This window comes from Colius striatus, chromosome 5, assembly GCF_028858725.1.
Source record: "Colius striatus isolate bColStr4 chromosome 5, bColStr4.1.hap1, whole genome shotgun sequence".
Lineage (NCBI taxonomy): Eukaryota > Metazoa > Chordata > Aves > Coliiformes > Coliidae > Colius > Colius striatus.
This window is the reverse complement of record NC_084763.1, coordinates 22,186,853-22,214,292: the sequence shown is the minus strand read 5'-3', so window position 1 is coordinate 22,214,292 and position 27,440 is coordinate 22,186,853. Positions and strand designations below refer to the sequence as shown.

The following is a 27,440-nucleotide window of genomic DNA, read 5'->3' as shown; positions in this document are numbered from 1 at the left end:
CAACTTTTGGTGTCACACTGTGGGACTTTAACAGGGAAGAGTTTACAAGATGTTAATATACGTCTTCTGGGTCTTCCCTAAATTAGCGTCTTGCATAATGCTACAGGAGGCAGCTGCACATTGAGTCAATGTTACCACAGAGGCCACAGATTTTAAATTAAATCATCCTAAGGGATAAAAATCACATCTATCCAAAACTGCATTTAAATAAAGTTTGTACAAGCAAAGGTTGCTGTGGTTTCCTTAATCCCCCAAAGGTTGAGATTGAATACTGTTACAATCTTAGCAAGATTCTTACCTACCCAAATATGCACAGAGGAAAACTGCAGCAAAGCAATTCCTCTGTGGAAGTTCAACATGACTATGTGGGTCTTCCACAAATTGCCTGAAATACCAATAACCACTCCTTATAACCACTTACTCAGTTCACTGCTGTGGTTGTAATGCAAATGTCAAAGAACAGTCATTGAATTGCTTGCACTACAATAGCACAAGTTGTCCCTCCATTGGAAGTTGTACAGAAAAATCCCTTTCCTGCCTTTATTTAGTTCAAAATTTATTCCCTTAAGAGATCTTCAGTACCTTTTTCACACTGCAAGGTTTTCAGCCCTCAAGTACCTGTTGTATAGCATATAGAAGCAACCCTTCTCCTCGTGTGACATTTTCAGTTAATTCTTACAAATTAACAGAAATGCAGTAAATTGAGACTTGCAAAACTGTCATGTGTAAACTGTTCCTTCAAGGAAAAAAAACCCATGTCGTTCTGAACCCAGCACATCATTTAAATTACAACACTCTTGCCATCATCCTACCATTTAATCCTGACACTATGCTGCACTATCATCCAATGTTCAATAATCAGTTTAAAAGACCACATATACAATGGGGACCGAGAAAGCTACTCAACTTGTCAGTTTGACTTGGCACTTTGTGAAAGTAACAGGGCTGAGCAATACTCTCAGGATACTACAAAACCCGTGTGGAACAGTTTGTCCTCCAGAGGGCGTCATTACTCAAGCTAAACTTGCAAGGGATGTTTTTCAGGGAGCGAGGCTGAAGTCAATTATAGACTTAGGAACCTACATTTATGTCTTTAATTCCACATCCCACAGCTCTTACCTGGTCATTCTCAAGGAGAGATCGAGCCCATTCATGTGCCTTGTACAATTCATGCCTGCGATCAGGTTTCTCCTGGAATCGAGGTATCTTTTTAGCAGGATCATCATCACCAAAAGAAGGAGACTGTACTTTTGGAACTGATTTTACATCATCAGCAAAAATAAAGGGTTTAAATATGGACCTGAAGGAAATGAGAATTACTGCTTTTATTAACAGGAGAGATTTTATGTATGTTATTGAAACCTTTGCCAGGCTATTTTAAAACAACAGATACAGATCAGCACGGTAATTTCTCTACACTACACAAAGATGAGGTCAGAACTGATACTGATCACAAACAAATCTCTGTGTTTTCAAAGAATTAGGTTTGCCAATTCCTGCATAACTTTAGAACCCCTTTTTACCTGTAGGCTTCTTTGATCTCCTTCATGCCATTTCTTTTAAAAAGTAGCACTGTATTTTCCTCTCCAAGATTTTTTTTTTCTTTAAACAAGTCTGAGCATTCAGCCTCGCGTCAGTTTTTCTCCTCTGTTCACACTGCCACCTCTCCTGAGATTTAATTTTCATTAAGATCCCAAACACACATGTGTGGAGCAGGGAAGATTCCATACCTCAGTGTGTGAGGATATAATCAGAACTGGTATATAATCAGAACTGAAGAATTTTATGTCAGGTGGGGAGATATAACTATCAGTACTGTGACACTTCTTAACTTCAACACTGAGTTTTGACCTAAACTCCAAAGAGAGAGAGACAGATAATAAAATCCCATCAATACAGGATCTTAATTCCTGCCTTCTTTCCCTTGAGATGAGTCGCTAACCAACACACTGCATTCTGCAATATAGAAGCTGCCAGAAGTGCGAGACTTCTGCAAAACATCGTTAATAACCCCTGCCTGCATACAATCAGCAGGTTCCTCACTGCTACCCTTTCCATCACTGTCATGAAGCCTTGCTGACTAAGAATTTATGTGACTCACTGGCTGGACTTAAAATAATATTTTTCTAGTGCATTAGAATGTAAAACAAAACAACAAAGGCCTCTAAACAAAATTTTTTACAGCTAGACTCTCTGCCTTTGAAAAGGACAGAAATCCCACCAAGATCATTTGAAGACTTGTTCCTTTGTAACTCAAAGGATCTGCATCAAAAAAAGTTTCAGTAAGCAACTCCAAACTTACTGCTTAACTCTGAAGGTTTGGGTTGCGTAATGCACAGTGGGTAGAAAGCCCCTTTAGCATGGATGACTTTCTGTAGCACTCAGTAGCACCTAATGCCTACCACTGCTCCCCTTAACAGGAATAACTGCAAGTGATTTGCTATAATTTCTGTAGATTCTGCTTAAAACACAAGATAATTCATTATTTCTTTTATGATCTAGCCTTTGAGTTCCCACATCTCTTCTGCTGCTTTCAACTAGAGAAGACATCACTTAAATCAATTGAAAATTGTCCCTCCAATAAAAACCAGACCTGGGATAACTGGAACCTGCAGATGTTCTGCTCTGTTAACATTTCACTGTCATACAAGGCTACCTAGAATACACATCCCCTCTTTGCTAGTTAGACTCTTCACTTGTTTCAGTTCTGCACCCACCTTTTCAGGAGAAGGGACTGAAATAGTCCACAATCTCATCATCACAGCAAGAACCCGCTGGAAAGCAGCTATGCTGGAGTAGTTCCTGGCTCTTCCCTAAACTGCATTTACTCTGGAAGCTCTGAATTTTGGCAAAGCTCCAGGTCTGGCCTTTCATCCCAGTGGTGTCCATTTAGAATTGCCCCAAGATGCAGACGAGTAACACAGGACTGTCAGATTGCACACCAATCTGGGTAGAGCATGCTCTCGAGGCACATTCCAACTCAGGTAGCAGGGTTTGTTTAATATCTTTTGACCCATCATCTGCTCCACACCGAGGGAACTCCAATGCTGTGGCTTACCTTGAAGGATCTGGTGTGCCAGTGAAGTAATGGATACAGGGAAAACTAGGGTCTTGAGGCAGAACAGACACTATGCTGGCTGTAGTAAGGAAAGATTCAGAGTCCACACAGACGCCACTGTCCTTATCACGCAGGACATCGATCATAGCTTGTGCAGAAACAGCACCTATTTGAAAGCGGAGGAAAAAAAGTGTTGAATTCTCAATGGCTTGGACCCCAGGTCCAATTTTAGCCTGAATGGGCTTTGGCCTAATGTGACCAGTGAAAATCCACATGGGCATATCCCAAATCCCAGTTAATAGCATCTATTTAAACAATATAAATCCTGAATGAACTTGCCTATCTAGTAAAAGAGAACAATAAGAAGCATTAATTGGGCATTACAGCTGCTAGGGAGGGAGAAATGTCATTACAGAAGTGTTTTGCAGGAAGAAGGCCATCATGTCTGTAATACTGCTTTAGCAATCACTATGAAGAGACTACTTATATCAAAAACCCATTTTCCTCTAAGAAGCTGCCTCTAGCCAAGCCCAGGCAGAATGGGAGCGCCCTGATCTCCCACTTGTCATCTATGTCCAATAGCTCTTAGTCAAAATGTTGAAACACCATCTGGCATTGATAGGTGTTAGAGTAGCAGACTTAGGCTCTGAGATTTTTCTCCAAAACACTATCTGCAGCAATCCCCTGTTTTCATTCTATTTCCTGCCTGTGTCTTATCACAGCTTTCTCCCCATGGCACCTCCATGTTTTCTTGCACTGCCCTTTTGGCAGGTAGGGCTTCCTCCCTGCCAGCTTCTCAGATGCTGCACTGACTCCCCCTTCCATGCACAGGTGCCTCAACACACCAGGAGACAAAGAATGACCCAGCAATCTGCAAGATTTGCAGCCATAGCCATCTGTCTATCTGTGGGGGTCCTCAGGCTGGTCCTGCAGTTACCATACAGGCCTCTGACACAAACCATGCTCTGTGTACAGCCTTAGCAGAAACTCTGCATGGCAATAAATATTTCACCTCTGTCCTCTTCTTGACATCTGCCAACATTTGAAAATGCTAATAATATAGTGATTCACATCAGTTGTTTATAAAAAGATAATCTGTACCATTTTTCACACATGAAAGAGCAGATATATGTCAGCCATGCACTGCCGCAGGCTGGTCATTTCAGAGCTATTTTGGTCAGCTGCAGTGAAATGAAGTCATTAATAAATTTTGGTCTAGAAATAACCCCTTCCTTTGACTGAAGGGAATTAGCACGTTATCTGTTCTACTGACTTTATTCTGCTTGACAGTGAAAAAGAGGCTTTATTTTGCAACTGACTAGCATTGCTCTTCCTTATATTATGATCTTAATTCCTTCCTCAAAAACCTAAGCAAACCTCCCAAAATGCAGAGTCCCCTGACTTTAATACATGAGGCCACTTCTTATTTTTACTACTACAATTTTAGTGTTAGGCAGGGCCACTATAATTACACTGAAGCACAAATGCAGTGGCACATCACACAGACCACAGCAACAGTTTTGTAACTGCATTCCTCTTTTAAAACCTTAAACTTGAGGGTCACATCAAGGGCTTCATCTTAAATTGTGGCAAGTTTAGGGACAGCCTTCAGTTCTGATCTTCCCTTCCACATGCTTTACATGTAGAGGTAGTCTCATCCACATGTACTTCTGGACAGAATACCTGAAAAGAGGCAGTAGTGAGTAAAAATCCTGCTGCACACACAGGAAGATGGTTCAAAACTTACCACTTTGCTTCTCTAGGCTCTCCCTGCCAGAAGAGCAAGCTAAATGGTCATCCCCCAGAGAGAACACTTCAGAAAAATTGAAGTCTGAGTCTCCATTCCACCAGCCCTGGCTTCTCACATAACTCCTTAGCTCGGGATGCTCAGCATCAATTTTTGTAGTTAATGAAAGCTGATTGCAAATGCATTTTGCCCCCTCTGTAGAAAGAGCCACAGATTAAAAGACAGCATTAAAACCATTTTCCTGGCAGAAGGTGGAAAACCAATGTCATTTCAATTAGGAAACAAATTAAACCACTGGTTAGGATGTACATTTGGCATGACTGCATCAGTAGCACAGCAGGCTGTAGAACTCAGTTCTCTGTGCCCTACTTAGGTTTGTTCACTGCCTAATGATTAATGGTATTATTTAGTCAGAAGAGTAGATTCATAATTCGCACCTCAAACATCCTGACCACGATGCAGTGGTCTCCAAATGCCAAAGGCATTTGTCTAATTTTTTCTCCAATGGTGTACTCCGCTGCTACAACAAGGCTTGAAGTCTGACTTGATTTCGAGATATACTTCACCAGAGATGCATTTAATTTAATGAACCTTCTTTGCCCCTCAACACCAAAAAGTTAATTTGGAGAACATTTTTAAAGCTTACCGATTGCTTTAAACTTCCCAGATGAAAAACAATTTTATTTTAAGCTGCAAGATAAGCTTAAATTAAACTTCATTTTTCATTTTAAATTTTAAAATGACATGAAGTAAAAACAAAGAAAGTGTAACTTCACAGAATATTAAGGAGTCTTTTAATTTGCTTTTCTCAGACAAACTGCAGTGCTTATATCCATACATCTACAGCATGACTAACAGTGGCTGCTGCATATATTCCTTAGAGAGAATAAAGCAAGTGCATTGGAAGCCAGGGAAAGAGCTGAAAGTAAATCTGTAAACTAAAACAAACCCAGATTCTGTAATTTGGCACAAACTTTTTCTTAAACAGAAACTAAAGCAGGATTTGTGGAAGTTATTAAATACCGCCTTCCATAAAAGTAAGCTTCCTTTTGTAATGCCTCATGCATGCAATTTAAATGATCAGTAACAACTTAATGTAGGAAGCTCTGCATATCAATCTGCAGCAGAGTCACTGTCATTCCATTCTGACTTATTTGAGGTCATGGCCAGTTTGTTCCCATTTCAAATAGTGTAACTTTCAGGCAGTTTTCTTGACTTGAGTCACAGGAATACTGTTTGTATTGAGCTAAGCAAGCCACTCACTAAGAGCTCTCTAAATATTACATTCACTAACTCATGTTGAACAGTATTTTGTGGTTTTGATCTCTCTCAAAAAATGAAAATTTATCAAGCAAAAGGATTTTTCCATTCCAGCTGAAGAAGAGTAATAGGAAGGACTTTAAAGTGCTCATCCTTAAATTTCTGTCACAATTGCTTGATAAATATTCACTATAAGCTTTACAAAACTGCAGCAGTAATACTAGAAACAGAACAACTCTGAGGACAGAGTCAGGAAAGAAATGCCTTCACACCAGGGAACGACACATCTTCCCTGTTTTAGCAGCACCTGTTCATTCATTTGAAAGCTCAAGTGGCACACTTAAAAGCTGCATAAAAAAAAAAGATCCCCCTGAACAAAGTATGAAATACAGAGTTCCTGCATAGCCAGCAGCCTTTCCTCCTGACAGCCCTGGCAGGCTGCAGGAGATGGAAACTATCTGCAGCTCTCAAGGACCTCCTAAAGAGAAATGTGCTGGTAAAAATCAGAACAGAGCTGCAGCAGCATTTCAAAAAGCTGCAAGCAGCAAAGGCAACAGTTTGCTTGCTAGGAAGAAGGATGAGAAGGTTATTTATTGATGATGCGGCTAAAAAGGCCAAGTAAAAAAAACACTGTTCTTCAAATATCAGACAGGTAGGTCAACAGAAGAAAGCAGGCTGTCACTGCATAACCCTAGGAACCTCAGGAGGCAGCTGATTTCTAGAATCAGGACAGCATTATCAGTCTTCCCTCTGAGTTTGGCATCTGTGCTGGAAGACCTCCTCTGTTTTGCAGGTATCCTTAAAATGCAGGCTTTGCTTGGGAAAGTATTATCCCTGCTAAGGTAAGCTGATTCCTATTTGATGACATGAACTGTCAATAGGTCATCACACAACATTACACAGCCTGGTGTTATTTCTTTGCTTTGGTATTTTCAACAAAGTTAGACCTCACTCCTCCCCATATCTGCTACTTCCTACCTTCCAATGAAGCAGAAACAAAAAGAGAATTGAACAAATCTGTCACAGCTCAAATCATGGATGATAAAAATCCCTTTAAATTATCTGAGTGTTTAATTCATTCAAGCATGAATATACTTTAAAAAGCCCATAAGAAAATCAAAATCCCTTCAAAACAAAAACCGATTGAGAATAAATCCAGCACACATCCCTAGATAACCACAATACATTAAGGTGGCACATATTTGAAAAGTTTTGCACAAGTTAAGTCACCAAGCCAAAGAAACCTAGAAGTTGGTTTAGCAGTTCTGGTTTCACACACACGGGAAAAGAAACCACCTACAAGTTTAAAGGGTAGAAAAGGACTGAGTAAGATTCGGGTAAGAAACGGGGATATGAAGGGACTGTATCTATTGCAGCAGCCCTTTCAGTTTATCACCTAATACAAGCCCTTTACTCAAAGCTATGAATGTTTAATCCTTCCCTCTTAATATTTTAGATCCATAGTAACAATTTGGGCTTAACTCTATCAAAAAGACTGTGACACATACACTTTAACAGCAAATAAATCTAGGAAAATACAACATTCACCAAAGGCAAAAATTAAAGCGTGATGATTATTACGTAGCTTATGTGTACAGGTAACAACCTCCAGCTTCACAGAAAATCCAAAGTTACATCAGCTAATGCAAATCAAATCATTTTAAAAAATAACAGTAGTACAAATATAGAATATTAAAATCAATGATTTAATCAGACACTTGCATAAATTAATCACTTACTTAAACTCAGCAACTTCAAGACTAATTCTTCCAAGGCAATTCCTTAGAGCTATCTATTACAAGAGGTTTGCTGTAAGGGGTAAACCAACCTGTGATTTTTTCTGCTGCCCAGTATTTTCCAGAAGTCTCCAGTATCCAGGCTTCATTTCTGTCCACAATCAAAAATGCACTTTGGAAAGTATGACATGAACTCCCATCCTCATAATAATTTCCACCTTGTCCATGCTCTTCCAACAGAGCAACTATTACATCCAATGCTTCTTTAGCTGTTGCACCTCTTTCTAAGCCAAGTCTGTAAGAAAAAGGTAAAACAGAGATTCAGATAGACATCCAACAGTGAGGTCTCCTTAAGCTGTTAATTTTAAACACCAGCACTGATATGGTTTTAAAATGCCAAAGTGTCAAATATGCCTAGCATAATAATTCTTGCTTTAATGAGTTACTGGAATTACAAGATGAGATATTAAATTACTGAATTTGTTTCAAGTCTTTGTTTTCTACGCTGGTTCTTTATTCTCAAGCCTATCATAGCTGGGGTTTAGTTCTTTTAAAAAACAGTCCAATTACCAATCAACGGTAAACCAATTACCAACTGCACTGTAAATATGCAGTGCTCTATTTATCCCCTGCCTCAGGCAGAAGAAATTTGAAGGACAATTTTTTGAATGTGACAGCTGTATCGAAGTTTCTGTGGGAAGCTGCAAATTAATATTACTAGAGATTAAAAAAGGGTGAGAGTATTCAGTACTACAGTCTCTCTACAACCTTATTCTCAATGCTCCAGTATTTCATTGGCCATGGAAGCTAGGTGTTTGTTACCCTTTGATGCCTACAGCATGCTGTAGACAGCAGCATTTGTGCAGTCATGCTTCAGTGGTCCTGCAGGGGCTTCCCCCGAAAAAATGTTTAACAATTAAACACTATACACAGCTTTTGTCTGAACTAAGAGTAACCAGATGTCTAAAAGAATGTGATTTTAAAAGCAAGTTTGAAGGGAAAGGTAAACTGAGGCACAATAATAGGTTTCACAAAGATATAGGGAACAACCAGCTCAAGAGGGATGGGGAGAGTCCAGCACAGGGCCACCAGGATGATCGGGGGACTGGAGCATCTTCCTTATGAGGAAAGGCTGTGGGAACTGGGGTGTTTAGTCTAGAGGAGACTGCAGGGGGATCTCATTAATATTTACAGATATCTAAATGGTGGATGTCAGGAGGCTGGGGCATCTCTTTTTTTCTGTTGTATCCAGTGCCAGAGCAAGAGGCAATGGAAAAAAGCTGGAATATTAAACACTCCATTTAAACATAAGGAAAAACTATTTCACTGTTCAGGTGAGGCTGCCCAGGGAGGGTGTGGAGTCTCCTTCCCTGGAGGTCTTCAAAACCAGTCTGGACGCTTTCCTGTGTGACCTGATCTAGGTGGATCTGCTTTAGCAGAGGGGTTGGACTAGATGATCTCTTGAGGTCCCTTCCAACTCCTACCATTCTGTGATTCTGTCACTGTATCCTGCCTTGAATAAATAGGATGAAATGATCTCTTGTCATAATTTACAGCCTTAACCACATCACCAACGAAAGCAGTAACCAGAAGGGTCCAAATTAGACCCACAAGTGATTCCACTGGTATGTAATTAGTTCTAACAAGGAAATGCAGTACTTCAAACTGCATATCCATGACTCTGTCCTTTGGGAGAGTTACTCAGACCAGTCCAAAATTTCTCTCTGTTGGTATTGTCACCTTAATATTTTCCTCTGTGTTTATCTTTGTCTAATAGCTGTATGCACAAGGTCATTTTGACCGACAGATAATTCAAAACAATTCACCTTTTTAAACAGAAGTACTTTGTTAGCCCTTTCCACTTCCCTGGATTTCACATGACAAGAAAACACTGCTCAGTTTCTGCACTGGGCCTGCTTTGTTAAATAGTTACCATGATTAGCCTTGGTTTGGGGTGAATTACTGAAAGAAGAGTTTTCATCTCTCTCAGCAGCATCTGTTTATCACTTAGTGACAGAGCACAGCCAACTAGAATATTAGGTTCTAACTTAAGAGTGACAATTTCTCCCCTATCATCTTCTTTCTTTGCATTTATGAAGTGTTACCATCTTGTCTTCTCAGTAGCTGAAACTTGTTTTGTATCGTTGTGTCAATTTTCCATCCCCATGCATTTACATTATTCCTTCATCCTTTCCAGTGCTGGTGCAATCACTTTCAAAGCAATGCAGAGGTGCCAGTCCTAGCATACATCACAGGAGCCCGATCAAAAACGTATCTCACTTATTCCCTAAGAACAGTCCCAAGAGCTGTCACAGCCACAGGTCAATTAATAGACTGAAAACTACTACGGTGACCACAGAGTCACTAGATTCAGTGATGATCTCCTTCCTTCTCCCCAGTTTATGGCCACATGCATTAGGTTATTAATTAGATCAAAACCTGCTAAGAGACATAACATCACACTAAAGCTTTTAATAATGTTTTCCTGAATTTTTCTTTTGAGATGGTTATAGTTTTGCTTTCTCTGTCAGAACTACAGTAGAGATTCAGGCTGAAGAAATAATTTTTAAATCGCTTTTCACAAATTGCTCCAGTGTTACATTTACTTCCACTTAACAAAGGCCTAGGCTCTGCTTTTGTTTGAGTGCTTCTATCTGACAGTCACAAGGGACAGCAAAAACCAAAGAAAACAAAATCACCCATCTCCACAAAACTGTAGGTCTTGCCAGTCATCCTGGGATCAGTGTCCTGCATAACTGCATCGATTCCCTCCCACTAACACACTTCAGAGGACCCTTCAAGGGGAGCTGGAAGAAAAGCTTTAAGTAATTTCACCCCCAGATAAGAACTGGGAATTATTCACCAAGAAAATGTCAGTTACTTTGTACAATCCACTGCCACAGTGTCTCCAATATGCTGTCACAGCATATTATAACCTTATCAAAACATCATCTTAAGTTTTTCCGTTTCACATATTGGTTACAGATGCAGAGTTTCCAAGTGAAGAAACTAACACACAATGATGACACTCTATTTCACTCAGTTTTGATGTCTCTAAGGAAAGAAACCAGTAAACAAAGGAATACCATTTTAAATAGCATTCTTGATTCCCTGCTAAGATTGGCTTCTCTGTGTGGCTCTGAAAAAAGTGATTGCACCAGCTATGAAAAGGACAAAGTAATACAAACAGAGAAGGATTAACAATCGAGACAACACTGCAAAAATAAGGCTTCTTCATATATACTTTTTGTATGATAATGTTGTCCCGTTCTAACTGTATCAGCCTAAGCAAAATAGTACACTGTCTCTTCATGTTCCTGTCCTTCCCCTAAGTAAACATTTGCTTTCAAGAGGCAACTGTGCCTCAAAAAACCCCAATCTGCAGCCACACTCAGAAAAATACCTGAAGGAAATCCTGGTAAGCCAACTAATGCAGCAATACCACTGCAGCTTCTGAATAATCCCCAAAACAGAAAAGATGCATTTCTTAGGAATTCGTTCTGGAATCTGTCCTCTCTCAACTTTTCTGTCAGTTATCACTAAGTTCTTGTTCCATATTTATGTAAACTATGAGGAGGACTAGCCTGTAAGGAGCATGATCAAACTCTATCCCTCAAGTCAAACACACAAACTTTATTCATTTCTTACGAATGACTCATATGCTCTGACAGGCTGTGATATGCTACCAAGCTAAAAATCTGTAGGTATCTGTCTTAATCCACAGATACAGTAATATACAAGGTAACACGCTGGTTTTGAGTCACTAAGCCAGTGTCCAGCTACTAAACAAGCTAAAAAAATCTGTGAAATACATCTTTACTGGTGTCCATTGTCACCTTTATTGAAAAAAATGCTTTACTTGTGAGGTTGCAGGATGAGTTTCTCTTATCCTATTTCAACAACAAAACATGCTGACTTCAGAATTATACTACCCTGCTGAAAGATGCCTCTGGCCTGTTTAACACCATGTGCTCTCTCTCACAACACCCACTTACAGCCTTAGCCCATGTTGGCTGGATTTTAAATCCTAACTGAAAAGTGACAATTCCAAATGAGTTCAAGGAAAGAGGAAGTCTCCCCTACAGAAAAGAAAATAAAAATAATTACTTCAAGAGAATGTAGAAGCAAACTCTTAGGGGAGTATGAGCATTCAAGCTAAATCTGTCTCTGCTACCTGAATGACATTCTTGGGTTGACAATAGACCTGATCTGAAGAACATATTCTTTTAGGTTTTTTTGCAAGCAGCTAGTCACACATGCACAAACAGAATGCCAGTCTTCATCCTTCAGCTAAGACGTGACTCAGATGCAGAAGTCCAACATATACACAGGTGTAAGAAAAACTTGGCCAGCAGAGATATGCATGTCTTAATCAGGCTTAAAATGCCTCTGATTGTTTTTATTCCAATAAATCCCAAGAGATAGAATCAGCCTGTTCTGCAGATGGGTAAATGGACAGAGCTGGTGTCAGCTGCTTCACTGCAGCCTAAATGATTGATTTAGCACTCGATGGCTCCCTATTCTATGAGGTGATCCCAACAGATAAGCTTAAAGCAACTGGTCAAGTCTTCACAGCAAGCAAAAGAATAATTTTGGCTGGAACAAGAGGTGGATGGTAGTCTGCATGCACCTCTAGTTCTCCCTGTCTGAAGCACTCCCTGAATTTGAGATAGGTACAATTTTTTCTGCAGATAACAAGGAATTTGGGGGGGGGGGTAATATCTACAGGTATTATCTTGATATCTCCTGATTTGCTAGTGTGGATAAATCTAGAGCTGCTGGATGATATATCTATTAGAATGTTAAATAGTATTTTGAGACTGCAATAACTGCGGCCAAAATAAACAGAACTCTGCATCTAAAACAATGGTTTGTTAACATTTTAAAAGGGTGGTAGTAGGAGAGTAAAAAATTAAAGTTGGAGCTGGGGAAGTCACACACCTAACATACCCTTTTTCTGAGCACAACATTGTCCTGTATTTTCTTAAAAGAGCCCTCAAGTCTATTCAGTATGCCTTCATGCAATGAAACTCACTAGTCTCCTAAGTATGGCTTCTGGACAAATTCCTTCAGAGTTCAGAGAAAATACTTAAGAGAAACATTACCCCAGTTCCCTCATTATTTTCTCCTTGGTCAGACTCTATAGGTCCCTGATCATATTTTCCATTTCCACTGCTATCTCTCCAACTGGCTCATATTCCTCTCAACATATGGTAGCTGGAACCAGATACTGTACGAGACATAGTTAGAGAACACTTACAACTACAGTTTCAGGCACCTAAACACCTTACAACAATTTCTTCTAACTCATGCTTCCCAGCTTGCCTATGAGAACAGCTTCTAAGGTTTTAATGTCCTCTTAAAAGTCAATGGATCTATTTCATATCCTCTACCCATAAAATCTGTTAACTCATTAGAGGAGTAGAATGGTTTGAAAGGATTTTCTTGGCTGTTACTATTGCATATTTATCAACACCAATATTTAAGTGGGTTTTTTCTCCCTCAGGAAATGTGGTTAAGCTGGTCTGTAACCACAACTCTTTTTAAGTCCATTAAGTATAGCCGCATTTAGCCTTTTCCCATCATCCATAACATCTCCCATCTCTCATTAGTTCTCAATAAAAAGAACTCATCTGAAATTGGTTCAGCCTGCTCATTAAGTATCCTAGGGTGAATTCCAGATGGACCACTGGCTGTAACACTGATTCACTTAAATAAGCAGCTGTTGCTCTGTTCCATCTTTAACTAAATTGAGTCCATTTGCTCCCTTTCTCCTTGTAATAAGTTTGCACCATTTTTTCTTGTTCTTTCATTTTCATCTTTCTTTCCCACCTAAATTTCCTTTAAATTCTCTTCACTACAAGATCAGCATGCAGATTGAGACTTACAGTGCTGCACCAACCTTTTAGGCAGACAGCCTTCAATGAACAGGAGTTTGTTTGCCAGCATTTAAATGAGGGCAATAGTTTGCATTGGAATGCATGGGCTGCAGGAAGGCATAGTAGTCTGTTTATGCTTACAGTTGGCTACAAGCCCAGGATAAGCTTTTTAGGTCAGAGTAGGCTGTTGTTACGTGTGGGAGACTGAAGGGCACACCAGAAAGCCAATGTTACAAATCAGTTAGCAGTCCCTTACTAACAGTGTCATAATTTCTTCTAGCCTATTAGAATAGCAACTGCTAGACTGTAGGTCAGGTAGACAAGGTAGGCTTGCTGAACCCACATTTGACTGGTACATACTTGGTAGACAAATTCAAATTCCAAGCATTTTAAGTGTTCACTCAGCTGTGTCTGGATTTCTGCCTAGACAAGTCTTCTGCTTATATTGTTTTTAAATCTCCTAATGACAACACAACAAAGCTGTTACTCAGTATCAACATCATCTAAACCTTTGGTGTTTGAAAGGCTGGTCATAGCTTAACAAACCACCCACCTGACAAGATCCATTCCAAGCAAGGCTTCAGATTCAGAAGCTGGTTCTCTGGTCACGATGGCTTCGTTAGCTACACAGACTCCATGCTCGTTAGCTCCCATTTCTGCCCCCCAAAGCCAGGAGGGCCTGCTCAGCACAACAGCATGAGTCTTCGCCACCTGCTCAATCTCAATATATGTGCACTGCAGAGAGAGCAGGAAGAGAAAAGGCAAAAACAATTGCAAGCTCTTTATCTAATCCTGTGACTGAAGTAACACAAGACTTCAACACACAGACGGGACACAGGATTTTTAGAGGTCCATCTCTTGTGTATGAGCAGGGGATTTTTTAAACAGTTAACTATCGCGTTTGAACCTTTACATCTTTACACTGCACAAGTTTGGGAAAATACATCTCTCTTGATGGCTGCACACTTCAAAGAGTTAAGCAGAATCCATGTGCTAGAATCAGTGAAAAGCAGCAGTAGACAGACTGTACTGATACAGTAAAGAAACACAGATCATATTTGTAAATAGTAACAACACCAAACCATTCTACCACCTCACTAAACACAATCTCCAGTACTTAAGTACACAGTGTAACAATGGTAACTGGACAAAGTACACCAGAAGGCTTCCCCTTCTCCCTTGCTCCCTCCCCTGCAGCTGTCCCTAGGAATGAGACTGTTGGTAGAAAGAAGGCGGGAAAAAAAAAAAAAAGGACCGCAAAAGATTCATTTGAATGCTTCAATAAATGGCCACAGGAAACAAAGCACAAGGATTGTTTTTGCTTAATACTGATGCTGCTGCTGTTCTGCATGGTCTACTGTAATCTGAAGTCTGTGGATGTATTCTGACAAGTGAAAAATAAAGAGGAAGGCTGCAGAGAGGTCACTGAAACTGCAAGGGAGAAAGAAATTATAACTTATCTTTCAAATATATTTACTTTCCTCTTGCTCTAGAACTTAAAAACAAAGACTGTTTTCCCAGACAGCACATGTCATGGATTTCTGTGGAGCTGTTTCTGGTAAGGGGGAAGGGGCTGTAAAGATGGCTCCTGTAAGAAGTTGCTCAAAACTCTCCCCAGCTCTGAGCCAGACCCACTGCTGGGGCTGAGCCAATTAGATGCCTCCACGATCACTTTTTAAGAAGAAGCAGCCAGAAGAGGAGGCTTCTTCCTTCTTTTCTGGGTGGTGATGGAAGGAGTTGGATGGGGGCAAAGCAACTATGTTTGCTTTGTCAGTGAGGGAAGAGAAGAAAGTGTGCTGCAGCAGACTCCCCTGCATCCCATGGGGAGATGGCAGCTGTGCCTCTGTAACCCATGTAGAGAAGTGGTGAAGCAGAGATTTGTTGGCAGTTCGTAGAGGACCCCACACCATGGATGGTGATTGTGCCCTGAGGAGGCCGTGAATCTGTGGGAGGGCAGCGTCGCAGCAGAAGGTGCCTGGAATGCTGCTGCTCCAGAGCAGTCCCACGCTGGAGGAGTGTGAAGAGCTGCAGCCCTTGGGAAGGACTCACACTGGAGAGGTTCATTAAGGACTGTATCCTGTGGGAAGGATCCCATGTTGGTGGAGGGGAAGAACGCAAGGAGTCGTCCTCCTCTGAGAAGAGAGAAGCGGCAGAGCCCATCTGTGAAAGACTGACCACATCCCCCATTCCCTACCCCCCCACTCCAAGCTGTTGAGGAGGGAGGAGGTAGAGATATCGGGAGCAGTGAGCTGTGCCCGGAGAAGAAAGGAGGGATGGGAGAGGGAGATCTTGAAGTGCTGGTTGTGTTTTTTCTAATTATCCTGCTCTGGTTTTGCTTTCTGTCTGTTCTGTTTCTAGTTAGTAGTACAATAAACTGTTCTTACTTTCTTCCCTTAGATGAGTAGTCAAGTCTGTTTTGCCCAGAACCATAATTGGCAGTGAGCTTTCCCTGCCCTTGTCTCAATCCACAAGTCTCTTGGGTATCTTTTTTCCTCTCAACTCGCTGGGGACTCTGTAATCCTAAAGAAGGTGGAAGTGGATGGGCGGACTGAGCAAGAGGCTACGTAGTGCTTCATTGCCAGCTGGGCCTAAACCATGACAGCAGAGAAGAGAGATCATCATTCCATCATTGGCCTGTGCAAGCCAAAGGAATGGGCTTTATACTTTACTGCTGAGGTCATATTAAGTTCTTCAAGGACCAAACCCCACAGAATTTTCTTTTGAGGAAACTGAAGCTGTCTTAAGTATTTCAGACAGCTCTTAGTGTCCAAAATCCCTGTTGTAACATCTTCCTGCCGGAAGTAATCTGCAACATTTTTCTGGAGGAAATATTTTGTCAGACATATCAAAATAAGCAGGATAAGCAAAATGCACTTGTGGACTGAAAGCTATTTGCCATGAAAATAAGTGCTGGGCCTACATTAAAACCTAAAGCTAAAGAATCCAAGATTGTTAGCAGCAAGAACCTCTTTTTGGTTTTTTCCCTAACGTGTCGTTCTCCTGCTCTGGATTACACAGCGTGATCATCTTCAACCTCAGTCTTCAGCAATGAATTTTACAGTAACAGCCTAACATGCAATTAAAACGTTTAACAGACCATCTTTGATCAGAAACAGCATTTTTAGAGTCCTTTCATGTAAGGACACAAGAAATGCGCTTGCTACCTTCATTAGGAACTGTGTGTACAGGTCAAACTGATCTTTTTACATAAATTGAGGCAAATTATAGGTGAAATAAAAATATGATTTCTCTTGGAAGACAAATGATTAAAGAAAGGGGAGGGGCAGGGAACTCTTTCATACTAAGGAATTAAAAATAGAATAGGGACATGCTCCGCTTTTCCTTTCTGCTGTATGCTTAATTTTGATTTTTGGTTTAGGCTACAAGCCTCCACAGGGACCTACCTGCTGTATTTGTTGGAGAAAAATCCCTAATATTTGACCTAGCTGTTTGACCAAATTGCTTATACAATAAAACAATATGATTTTCAGAGACAGATTCCACATCTATTGAGGTGCAACAGTATCTGTCACCAGCTAGAAGCTTAAAAACATGTTATACAGTTCACCTTTGTTTCATTTTCTAGCCAAGCCACACCAGAGAAGGCATTTCATAGAATCATAGAATGGTAGGCGTTGGAAGGGATCTTTAGAGATCATCTAGAGATCACCTTTCTTATCAAGACTCTCCTTTCTCCATTTGACCTATTAGGAAGCAAATCTCATTTTTGACATTCTGTGCATTTTTTTGTTCAGAGCCTTAGGTCAGTGCTGCTTGGATAAGCACTTAAAGCATGCGTGTGAGTGAATAGAGAACAACTGTATTTCCTGGCTATGCAAAGGATGAGCTGCAACAGCTGGAAAAGGATTTAAGCCAAGCGCCTTTCCCCATTACATGTGAAGACACAACAGAAGCAACTGTCAGGAGACAGGTCTGCATCCTGGCAGACACCAACCTCAAGACACAGGTCTTGGCTCCTTCCATCTCATTGGTGGCCAGCTAGCTGGAGTCATCGTGCAGAGCCATCTAGGACATAAGCCTTCCTAGCTCCACAGCAGAAAGCATAAACCTACCTAGATGCAGTGTGGAGGAGACTTCAGTACTTCATAAGTCCCCACATGCACAGCATTCTCTGGCTGAATAACCCTATTATACAAGCTTGCTTACACTGACACTTTGATTTTCTAAAAGCAAAAATTATGAAAACACTCTGAAAAGTTACAAGCTAAAAAATGCTGATTGCCTTTTTCTGCAAAACATATTCTGGCTATTCTTGCTACCAAATGCTTGTTACTTGGGGCCTCATTCCAAAACCAAACACTTTCAAAGTTACTATTAATTTTCAAGATTTTTACTGTCAAGGGTAGCAGTCAAGAAAGAGGAAAATTATTTGCTCCTGCTTGAAGGATGCAAGGCATTCTGAAAATATAAGGCAATTGCATTGCAACTATGTAATAAGAGGCCTCTCTGTGCACCTCAGAACACAACGTCACCTTCTATACTGCTTCTTTACCTTCACCAACCCATCAAAGGAACATGGACCATATTTTCACAGTTACTTTCAGCTTCCATATAATAATTCATACACACATCCGATGTTCAAGACTTATTTATACAAATTACCTTAGAGGACCAAAATAATAGAAAATTATTCCAATCTGATAGTAGCTGACAGGCCTTACCATTGACTTGATTCTTGTTTGACAATCCTTTCCCATGGTTATTGACAATGATGAACAGAGCCTGATGAGATTTTACCCTCCCATTACAATTATTCACTTCAGTAAGGAGCACAGTGGGCACTCAAGACTGATGTGTTAAGTCACGGATTTTGTTCATATTTGTTCATAATAGGTATGAGCTTCTCAAAAAAGTAGGGTCCAGATGTGACAATAGATTATTCATTTTATACTTAAAACTTTCACTCTCCATAACTCCACCACTCGCCCTTAAAATAACATCAGAAAACCCTTTCCAGATAAAATAGTATCTTCATATAGGAAATGGAAGACCTGTGCTATCCACCTGTAGCCAAGACACATCAACTGTAAAGACAGGTCAACTAAAGCCAGTCACTGGATTTGCAGAGCAGCAAACCATTGCTACCTGCTCCACAGAAATCTGAACAGCTCAGACTCGGAAGGAAATTTAGAGTCCAGCACAGGGCCACCAAGATGATCAAAGGACTGAAACATCTTTCTTTTGAGGAATAGCTGCAGGATCTGGGGCTGGTCAGCCTGGAAGAGACTGAGGAGGGACCTCATTAATACTTCCAAGTATTTAAAAGGTGTATGTCAAGGGGATGGGGCAACACTTTTTTTCTGTAGTGTTCAGTGATAGGACTAGGGGTAAATGGACATATGCTGGAACACAAAACATTTCACTTAAACGTAAGGAAAAACTTCTTTACTGAGAGAGTATGGGAGCCCTGGCACAGGCTGCCCAGGGGGGTTGTGGAGTCTCCTTCTCTGGAGGTTTCCCGGGGGAGTGGTGGGTTGGACTAGATGATCTCTAAAGGTCCCTTCCAACCCCAATCATTCTGTGATTCTGTGGAAGTAGGGGAAATACAACACTATCCACCTAAAAAACTCACTGGCCACTAGATCTGTAGAAATGGGAGCTCAGATGGCAACAAGATTTCAAAAGCAAGCACAAACCACAACCTCCCTTTTCCCTTTCTTGCAACCCACCAATCCGGCAAATTCCCCCAGCACAACAGCATAGCAGCCTGTTTGAGCTGTGCCAAACTAAGCAATGACAAATAAAATAGACATAAGGTACTGCTGTGATTCTGCTTGCTACCAATCCTGTTCTTAAAATTCCTGAAGCGTTCAGCCTCAGCATTTCCTAACACTAACATTTTTCTTTGAGTATGAATACTAAAAAGGGAATACTGATAAATTTGGTGGCAAAGGCTGTGAATGAGTGGTGTCAGGCTCCATTGATTTACAGCCCTGAAAGCAGCATAACTGGCATCATGCCCTGTGACAATAAATTCCCATCAGGAAATGTAACAGTAAAGAACAGAGACTTCACATTCAAGAGATGCAGCCACCAACTTTAAAGAAAATTGAGAAGGCTGGAAACTAATGATCTTTTATTTCACTTACAGTATCAAGAGAAGAATCTTATCAAGGCAGTTCTAAGTATAGTACAAGGCACAAATGTACCTCCCACCCTAACTAGGGCCTGCAGATATGTTGGAGGTATTCCAAAAACAGACACATCAGTCATAAGCACAAGAGATTTCTTCTTTCATTAATGAAAAGAAACTATTGTGTAGCTTCCACTGTATTCAGGCCGCAGAAGCCCGATCCCCAGCAATGTCAGTCAGGTCATTATGAAATATCAGTGAAACCACAAAGGCCCTGGATAACAAAGACAATAGTCAGGGAATGCTTTAGAAAGAAATTATCTTTGAAGAAGGGATGTAAGATTCTAGATTACAGAAGAGACTCCCCCACACCACCCCTTCATAGGATCCAGACTCCAACTTGGCCTTAACTCTTTGATTATAATTGCTTCAAATAATGCTGTACCATAAAACACATTTAAAAACAAGCAAAATATCTGTACTACTGCAGTAACTTGAGAAGTTGTACCATGGCTGCTTTTAACCTCCCCCAGAAGAGGTATGGAAAAAAATGATGAGGCAGTCTCACAGCCTGCTGCCTCCACGGCCATCAAGGATGACAGCCTGGTTGGAAATGTCTACAGAGGTGATTCCACAGGTTGTCACTGTGCTCCCTGGGCCTTCCCATCATGGTGGAAGACAGGAAAATTAGAATCTGGTTGTTCATAAAAGCCCCTCAAGGCCATCTCCTGTGGATGTGCCTGATAAAATACAGAATCATAGAATGGTAGGGGTTGGAAGGGATCTTTAGAGATCATCTATTCAAACCCCCCTGCAGAAGCAGGTTCACCTAGATCAGGTCACATAGGAACATGTTCAGGCGGGTCTTGAAGACCTCCAAGGAAGAAGACTACACAACCCCTCTGGGCAGCCTGTGCCAGGGCTCCCTCACCTGAACAGTGAAATAGTTTTTTCTTATGTTTAAGTGGAACTTTTTGTGTTCCAGCTTCATCCCATTACCCCTTGTCCTGTTGCATAGCTGCATGTGTTTTACAGATAATTCTTTTACTGCCTGATTACAGGAACAAACGCAACAGAGCTCAGAGAAGTAGGAATAACTGTTCTTTGCAAAGAGAACGATGCAAGCAGTAGCATGAAATACAGAAGATGTGGCTAGCTGATGCTGTAACCACTGTTTGCTTATGCACTAAGCAATACTAAGTACACAGTGGGAGACACCTGGATAACTTCTTTTACTAGCAGCAAAACTGTTGTTCCGCAGTGGAGCGGACAGCCATACACTGGGATAAATCTAGCCTTGATACTCCTCAAGTAGTCAGCCTCAGTTGGAATGGTCACACACTCACACCAGAACGGTCAACAGAAGTCTCTCTGATAGCAGGATGAACCCTCAGGCAGGGACCTTCCAAAAACACATGCTATGCTAGTACTTGGATCCTCATGTTGTAGTCAGACACAAATACAGAACAAGTCCAATTTCTGCCACGGCAGAGTGCCCTTTACTTCCTTATATTAAGTTTTTCCCCTTTTTATGAAGGCCCTAGTGCACTTTAAATAAACTTCTGTATTTGTGTATTGTTTCTAGCTGTTTCTAATTCATTGCAATCAATAACTGTAAAATCTGAAACTGTAGCCCCCCATCTCTAGCAGTGTAATTTATCTTAAAGACTGTGGATGATATTTATTCTACAAAAGAATTACAGAAGCTAAAAAAAGCCTAACAGTTCCCCTGTCAAATGGCAAAACTACATCCCCTCTGACCTGCTCCAACCTCCTCTATCAAGCCACCAAGGAGCCTCAGGCAAGCGAGCCACAGTGCGGAAATGTACTCAGCAAAATGAAATAGAAAAATCTTTAAACAAAATATCACAAAGTGCAACAAGGCACCCAAGGCTGAGAACACTCGCTGGAGACACTGTATGTCAGAATTAATTTAGCAGTCAGGATCTCACCTCTGTTTTTTTAAGTAACAAATCTAGCAGTCTCCTGGGTGATGAGCAAAAATAATAGTGAAATAGAGATGAAGCATATTAATTTATTTTTTTAAAACAGTAGGAAACATTTCAAAGAAGCCACGAAAAGCACATCACAGAGATACCCTTGGAACTCTGAGATATCCTAGGACTGATTTCTTTGCCACTTTGAAATGCCAGCTCATGCTTTGGTTTTGCCACAAGTAAACAGTTTGGGCCAACATTGGATAGTTGGCAGTTTTTTGCCTCACACAATTCCAGTGCTCTCCTTCCACTCCCTCTCTGTTCCAATTAAAAAAAAAAAAAAGTAAATTAAAGAGATTAAGAAAAAAAATAGTTCAAGCTAACTAGTTTTGCTTTGTAGCACAAGGAGGCAAAGCAGTAGCACTCCTATAGTAAAAACAGAGGCTTTGAGAGACAGAAACATGCAAGAAATTATGACTTCTACCTCTGGACTGGAGTCATCTTGTGTACTGTGTTACAAAGCAAGGTCAAACACATTATCAAAGACTAGTGGCCCGCAATGGAGCAGAACAGAGAAAAAGCTCACATTAGCCAAGCAACAGATTGTGCTGAAGGCAGCAGCCACTTTCTCTCTTTTATTAGTTGCTGTCTGCCTGAACAGTGCCTCACCTTTATCTCTGTGCAAAGTCTAAAGCTTAGCTTAAACAAGCTGTCTTGAGGTAAGCCAGTTGACTGCATATATCTTGAGATGGGCTGCTTACACAGTCTCATCTGAGAGGCAAGAAAAAGCATCTTTCTAAACCCTCTCTGAACTACAAGTCTTTAGACTACAACCTTCTTTTATCTACACAGAGTAAATGTAAAGTTTCATCATGGGCACAAACACTGCTGTGTTTCATCAATATTTCCTGCCAGTCAGCACTTAGAGTGCCCAGGTTCAAGTTCACAGCTGCAGTAACACAACTGAAAGTGTGGTGCTGTCAATCTAATCTGGAGGCTTCCCAAAGAGCAAATTCTCAGTAGATTCAGCTGCTGTTTGGCTTCTGTTACCACATTCTGAACATCTTACTCCCAGATATAATGCAGATAACCCAAACAGATGGTATAAGAGAGAATCAAAGTACACCAGAACTAAACTGCGGCACTGGCACAATGCCTGGTGATTAAGTTACAAAATACCAGAATGAAGAAAGAATGTATTACCTCCAGGTAACATAAAAAGCCAGCTCAGTACAAATTCTACTTTCCAAGTCACACAGCAATCTTGCAACACCAAACAGAAACTCCTCAGTGAGCTCCAGGTGAGTTTTTAATGCCTGCAGAGCTCAGATTAACACAGAGCAAAAAATCTTACCACTCCTCTGAAAACTCAGAGCAAGGGGAGGCACAGTGGTATCCTCTAAAAAAACCCGACTCAAGCTATTAAAAAAAAAAACAACAAAGAAACCCTAAAACAAAAAGCAAACAAACAACTAAGGCATAAGGATGCCATGAAGTTTTAGAGAACACAAAATTCCTCCTATCCCACAGAGGCCTGACTTTAAGTCTAGAAGTGTGTTTAATACCAACATATTAGAAAAATTTTGCATATTCCACAATTTGACAGATGTTGCTGTGGACTGTCCCTTCTATTTTCCTCTTTCCACTCTTTCATAAAGCTGCATGTTATTAAGACAAAATAGGTTTTACAGCTCTTTACTGAAGCAAGCTACCATGACTATTTTCAAATCATGGATAAAAGGTCAAATTAGAAGAAAGTGAAGTCAATCTAAGAGAAAAAATCCACCTGGAAAATTCAACTAACAAAAAGTCATTCATCCAGGGCTTCAGGATAAAGAAAACATCAGCAAGCAGCAGGTTACTAGAGAATAATCTTTCATATAAGGAAAGGCTGTGGGAACTGCGGCTGTTTAGTCTAGAAAAGAGAAGACTGAGGGGGCATCTTTAAATATTTACAAATATCTAAAGGGTGGGTGTCAGGAGGTTGGGGCATCCCTTTTTTCTATTGTATCTAGCAACAGGAGAAGGAGTAATGGGATGAAGCTGGAACACAAAAAGTTCCACTTAAATATAAGAAAAAGCTATTTTACTATGAGAGTGACAGAGCAGTGGCACAGGCTGCCCAGGGAGGGTGTGGAGTCTCCTTCCTTGGAAGTCTTCAAGACCCTGCTGAACATGTTCATATGTGACCTGATCTAGGTGGACCTGCTTCTGCAGCGGGGGCTGGACTAGATGATCTCTAAAGGTCCCTTCCAACCCCTACCATTCTATGATTCTATGATACTAGAGAAGAAGAAGAACCTAGTCAGTAAAACCTTTTCATCTTAAAACTCATACAAAGCAAATTCTCACTAACACATGAAAAATTCATTAAATCCACATCTGGTGAAAAAAGCACACACTGACTTGTAGAGGAATTCAAAAAAGGACCCTGTTAATGCTTATGGGAGCAATATTTCACCTGCATGCACAATTTTACTAGACTGACCACTATAACAAGAGTGCAGATCAGTATCTGCCACTGAAAAATTCTAATTCAAGACAAGAACAAACTTTTGAGAAAGTTGTCACACACACACACATAAAGACCAGACCTTTATGAAAAGCCCCATTGTTTAGGGTCTTGGGAACCTGCTGACACGGAGGGAAACAATTATGTTGATGAGTTAGCTGCAGGGTGACTTGTCTGCTAGACTGAGCCAGAAAGATCAAGTTTAAAATGGCTTGCAGTATTCACCGAATTCCCTTCTTTGAGGCTCTGCCACAAACTATCTTATAGTTACGAAAGCACAGCCTGCACAATTTCTTTATGGCAATAATCTAGCTGGACTACTGTGCCATTTTTTGCTTACATTGTGCGTTATCACATTTGCAAACGTAAGCTGCACAGAACATAAATAGGACAGACTGCCTGAGAGAGTCTTATAAAACAACCCATGTTGTTAGTGTGTTGAAAATCAGCTCCTACTTAAAGCTGAGAATGTGAGTGACAGTCACAGAGAAAGAATCAAACACTGGATTACACTACCTGTAAAGAAGAGAATATAAGGAAAAGTCAGTTCACCATCATTACCCAGTGAAGGTACAGGATCACGTGTTTAACGTAAGAAACCAATACAAATGTACAATACAGAATGGTGAGAAAAGCTGTTTATAAAAAAAAAACAAAACAAAAAAAAACCATGCTAGGATGGATAAAAGGGAAAATTTAGTCAGTGGTACAAAGGATTACTGACTTAGAAAAATGGTAGCATGAAAGTGGTCAATCACATTTTTCCATTTGCAAGGTATCATACATTTAATTTTCTCAGACCTGTTTAGTTGGTTTTATAAAACACAAGGGAAAGAAAACAGTAGCAAAAAACGACCCTATCCAATGACAACTGAACTGCTGTCAGTTTTCACGGTTTTTAAAGAATAAAGTAATTACTCTGAATATGTCAAAAGCTACATCTAGAAGCTTTGACATTCCTCTCCACTGCCCCTATTAGTTAATTACTTCTGATAATTCAGTACATTTGCTTAAAAGGTGGATAAAGCTTTGAATGTTACTACTTAAAAACATGAAGCAGCTGAATTCAAGTCCTTCTTTTAAAGCTTTTCTTACCTTTTAGAAGTACCACTAACAGTACACAAAAATTAACAGACTTTGCACAAGCTCTGCCTACAGGCAAGTATGCAGGTGTTGTAAGACAAGTGTTGTCTTAGACACATCCCTACAAAAGGAGAATACATACATGTCAGCTAACTAGCAACACCAGAAGACCCTACCCTGTTCTGCTATCACAAAGAGTTACCATGTTTGAAGTGGCAATTTTATCCACTGACGTTCTTAAGTTCATAAAACAGTAAAATGCAGAAGCAAATCCAGCATCTTACAACCTGGATTGTAGAGCTTTTATTGATTCAATCTTTCACAATTCCTATGGCAAAGGGTGTTATTATGATACTTTTTTAGAGACCTTTGAAGTGGCCAATTTGAAAAGAAAATAAAGAAAGGGTTACCTCTAAACTCTGCAACATTGATCTTTGCTAGTCTTGTTTGACTGAACACACTATCTCTCTCTGAAGGTGGAAAAAAAATCTTGAACTTCAAAGAGAAAACTAACAACTAAATCTATGCTTAGGTCTGTCTAAAGGAGAGCAGTTAAAGGACTGTGCAAAGCTACCAGACAGCCTTTACACTGAATAAAACATTTTAAATCAGTATCTTGTTTTATTCTGCTCACTGTACCCAAAACACACAAGAGGAAAAAAAAACCAAGAAGACATTAACAATACTTGGTGTCAAGCGTGACAAAGATGTCATGACAAGTGACGGCTTGCGCTACTCTCAGCACTACTGAAGATGTTTTTATTCTGTGCTGGAGGGAAATAGGAACAATTTTCGTAAACATCTGGAGGCTCTTAACATTTCTGTACACCACTTTACTTGCAAAACCTCAGGCTAACTAATGAAAAATTACACAGCAGCATAGGTTAGCAGAAGCCAAAATATCCACCCAATTAAAGCTTACGCCTTGAAAAAAAGGTATTAGTCCACCCTTGTCTAAAAGTCCTTCTTCACCACATTGCAACAACTTTTACCTTCATTTTTAATATAATAACTTTTTAAAAATAAACCTTTAAGGGGAAGGCTTGTAGGTACTGGTTAGCAGAATAAATTTACAAACTGTAGTGTGCTAGGCAAAGGGATTGTGCTTCTCACTTTCAAAAGGACAGTAAAAGAGTCCAGGTTATGAATGAATTCTATAAAATGTATTAAGCTGGTTAATAATGGGATGGGAGAGAGATCATAATACATTATATATGGCTTATGCTCTTCAGCAAATTACGCCGATCTTAGCAAAGAAGCAACATGCTTAGTGTCAGGCCACATTACAATGTCAAACAACCATGAATGAGACCAATTAATACAGTAAGTGATAAACTTTGAAAATGTGTTTCCAGTTCCTGTTAGACAGGATATTTTTCTCTTAAAAGGAGAAGAAAAGCAATGGGCTACATGGTGCAAGAATCTGCAAGGTGAACAGTCTGTCTGCTGGAGGAAGTACAAATCAAGGATTTTTCTTCAATTAAACAAAGAAGTTACATTCCGAGTTTCACTTTAAGGACTTTCAAAAATCTTGTCTCTTCTCAAGAGAGGTTTAAGTGAATGGAAGAAGGACTCCACAATCTGACAAGAAAACAACACAGTATTCATTTCTTCCAATAACAGTAATTTCTCACAGTTTGAATATAACAATTTACCCTTACCTCAACTTTACTTCCTGGATCGTGAGCTGCAGCAGCAAAGTAGACAACTTCCTGCACTTCATCTCTAGGCCGTGCAGAATTCTTTCCAAAGACCACCAGTCCATCTTTAGAACATGGGGGAAAGGCTACAAAACAGTAACTTGGGGGAGCTGCAGCCATCCTGGAAAGGAAAGGAAGAGCAAACAAACAAAACTAGTGTTTGCTGAATTTAAAACCACATGCATCAGAGAATCATCTTGTCTGCTGGTACTTGGTGCAGCTAAGAGACAATGCATGTTGTTTGTCCAATGATAATGGAAGAATCAGACAACTTATTTGGATTTCATAGAAAGAATTACAGTCATTTTCAAACATTTTTCACCAAGCCTTGCAAAGGCATAAAGAGGAGGAAAAAAACCAAAATAACTGAACGTTAATGAGTCTACTTAGTCCCCACTGAAAGGAGATATTCTGCACCAGAGCTGTTTGGGAAC

The 27,440-nt window shown here is 40.3% G+C and overlaps 1 protein-coding gene across 2 annotated transcripts in view; it reads right to left on the bottom strand.

The window, feature by feature from the left end:
* SCRN1 (secernin 1) overlaps positions 1–27,440 on the bottom strand; it is a 37,737-nt gene that overhangs the window by 1,437 nt on the left and 8,860 nt on the right. Inside the window, exons 2-7 of one of the 2 annotated variants that reach the window (XM_061996547.1) lie at positions 26,968–27,127; positions 14,234–14,415; positions 7,894–8,096; positions 4,806–5,000; positions 3,059–3,224; positions 1,120–1,300 (exon numbers count right to left, since the gene is read on the bottom strand). In XM_061996547.1, coding sequence (XP_061852531.1) covers positions 1,120–1,300; positions 3,059–3,224; positions 4,806–5,000; positions 7,894–8,096; positions 14,234–14,415; positions 26,968–27,126 — 1,086 coding nt within the window. In that variant the 5' untranslated portion in view covers position 27,127. The remainder of the gene's footprint in view (positions 1–1,119; positions 1,301–3,058; positions 3,225–4,805; positions 5,001–7,893; positions 8,097–14,233; positions 14,416–26,967; positions 27,128–27,440) is intronic. The other variant, XM_061996548.1, reaches the window with a different exon arrangement.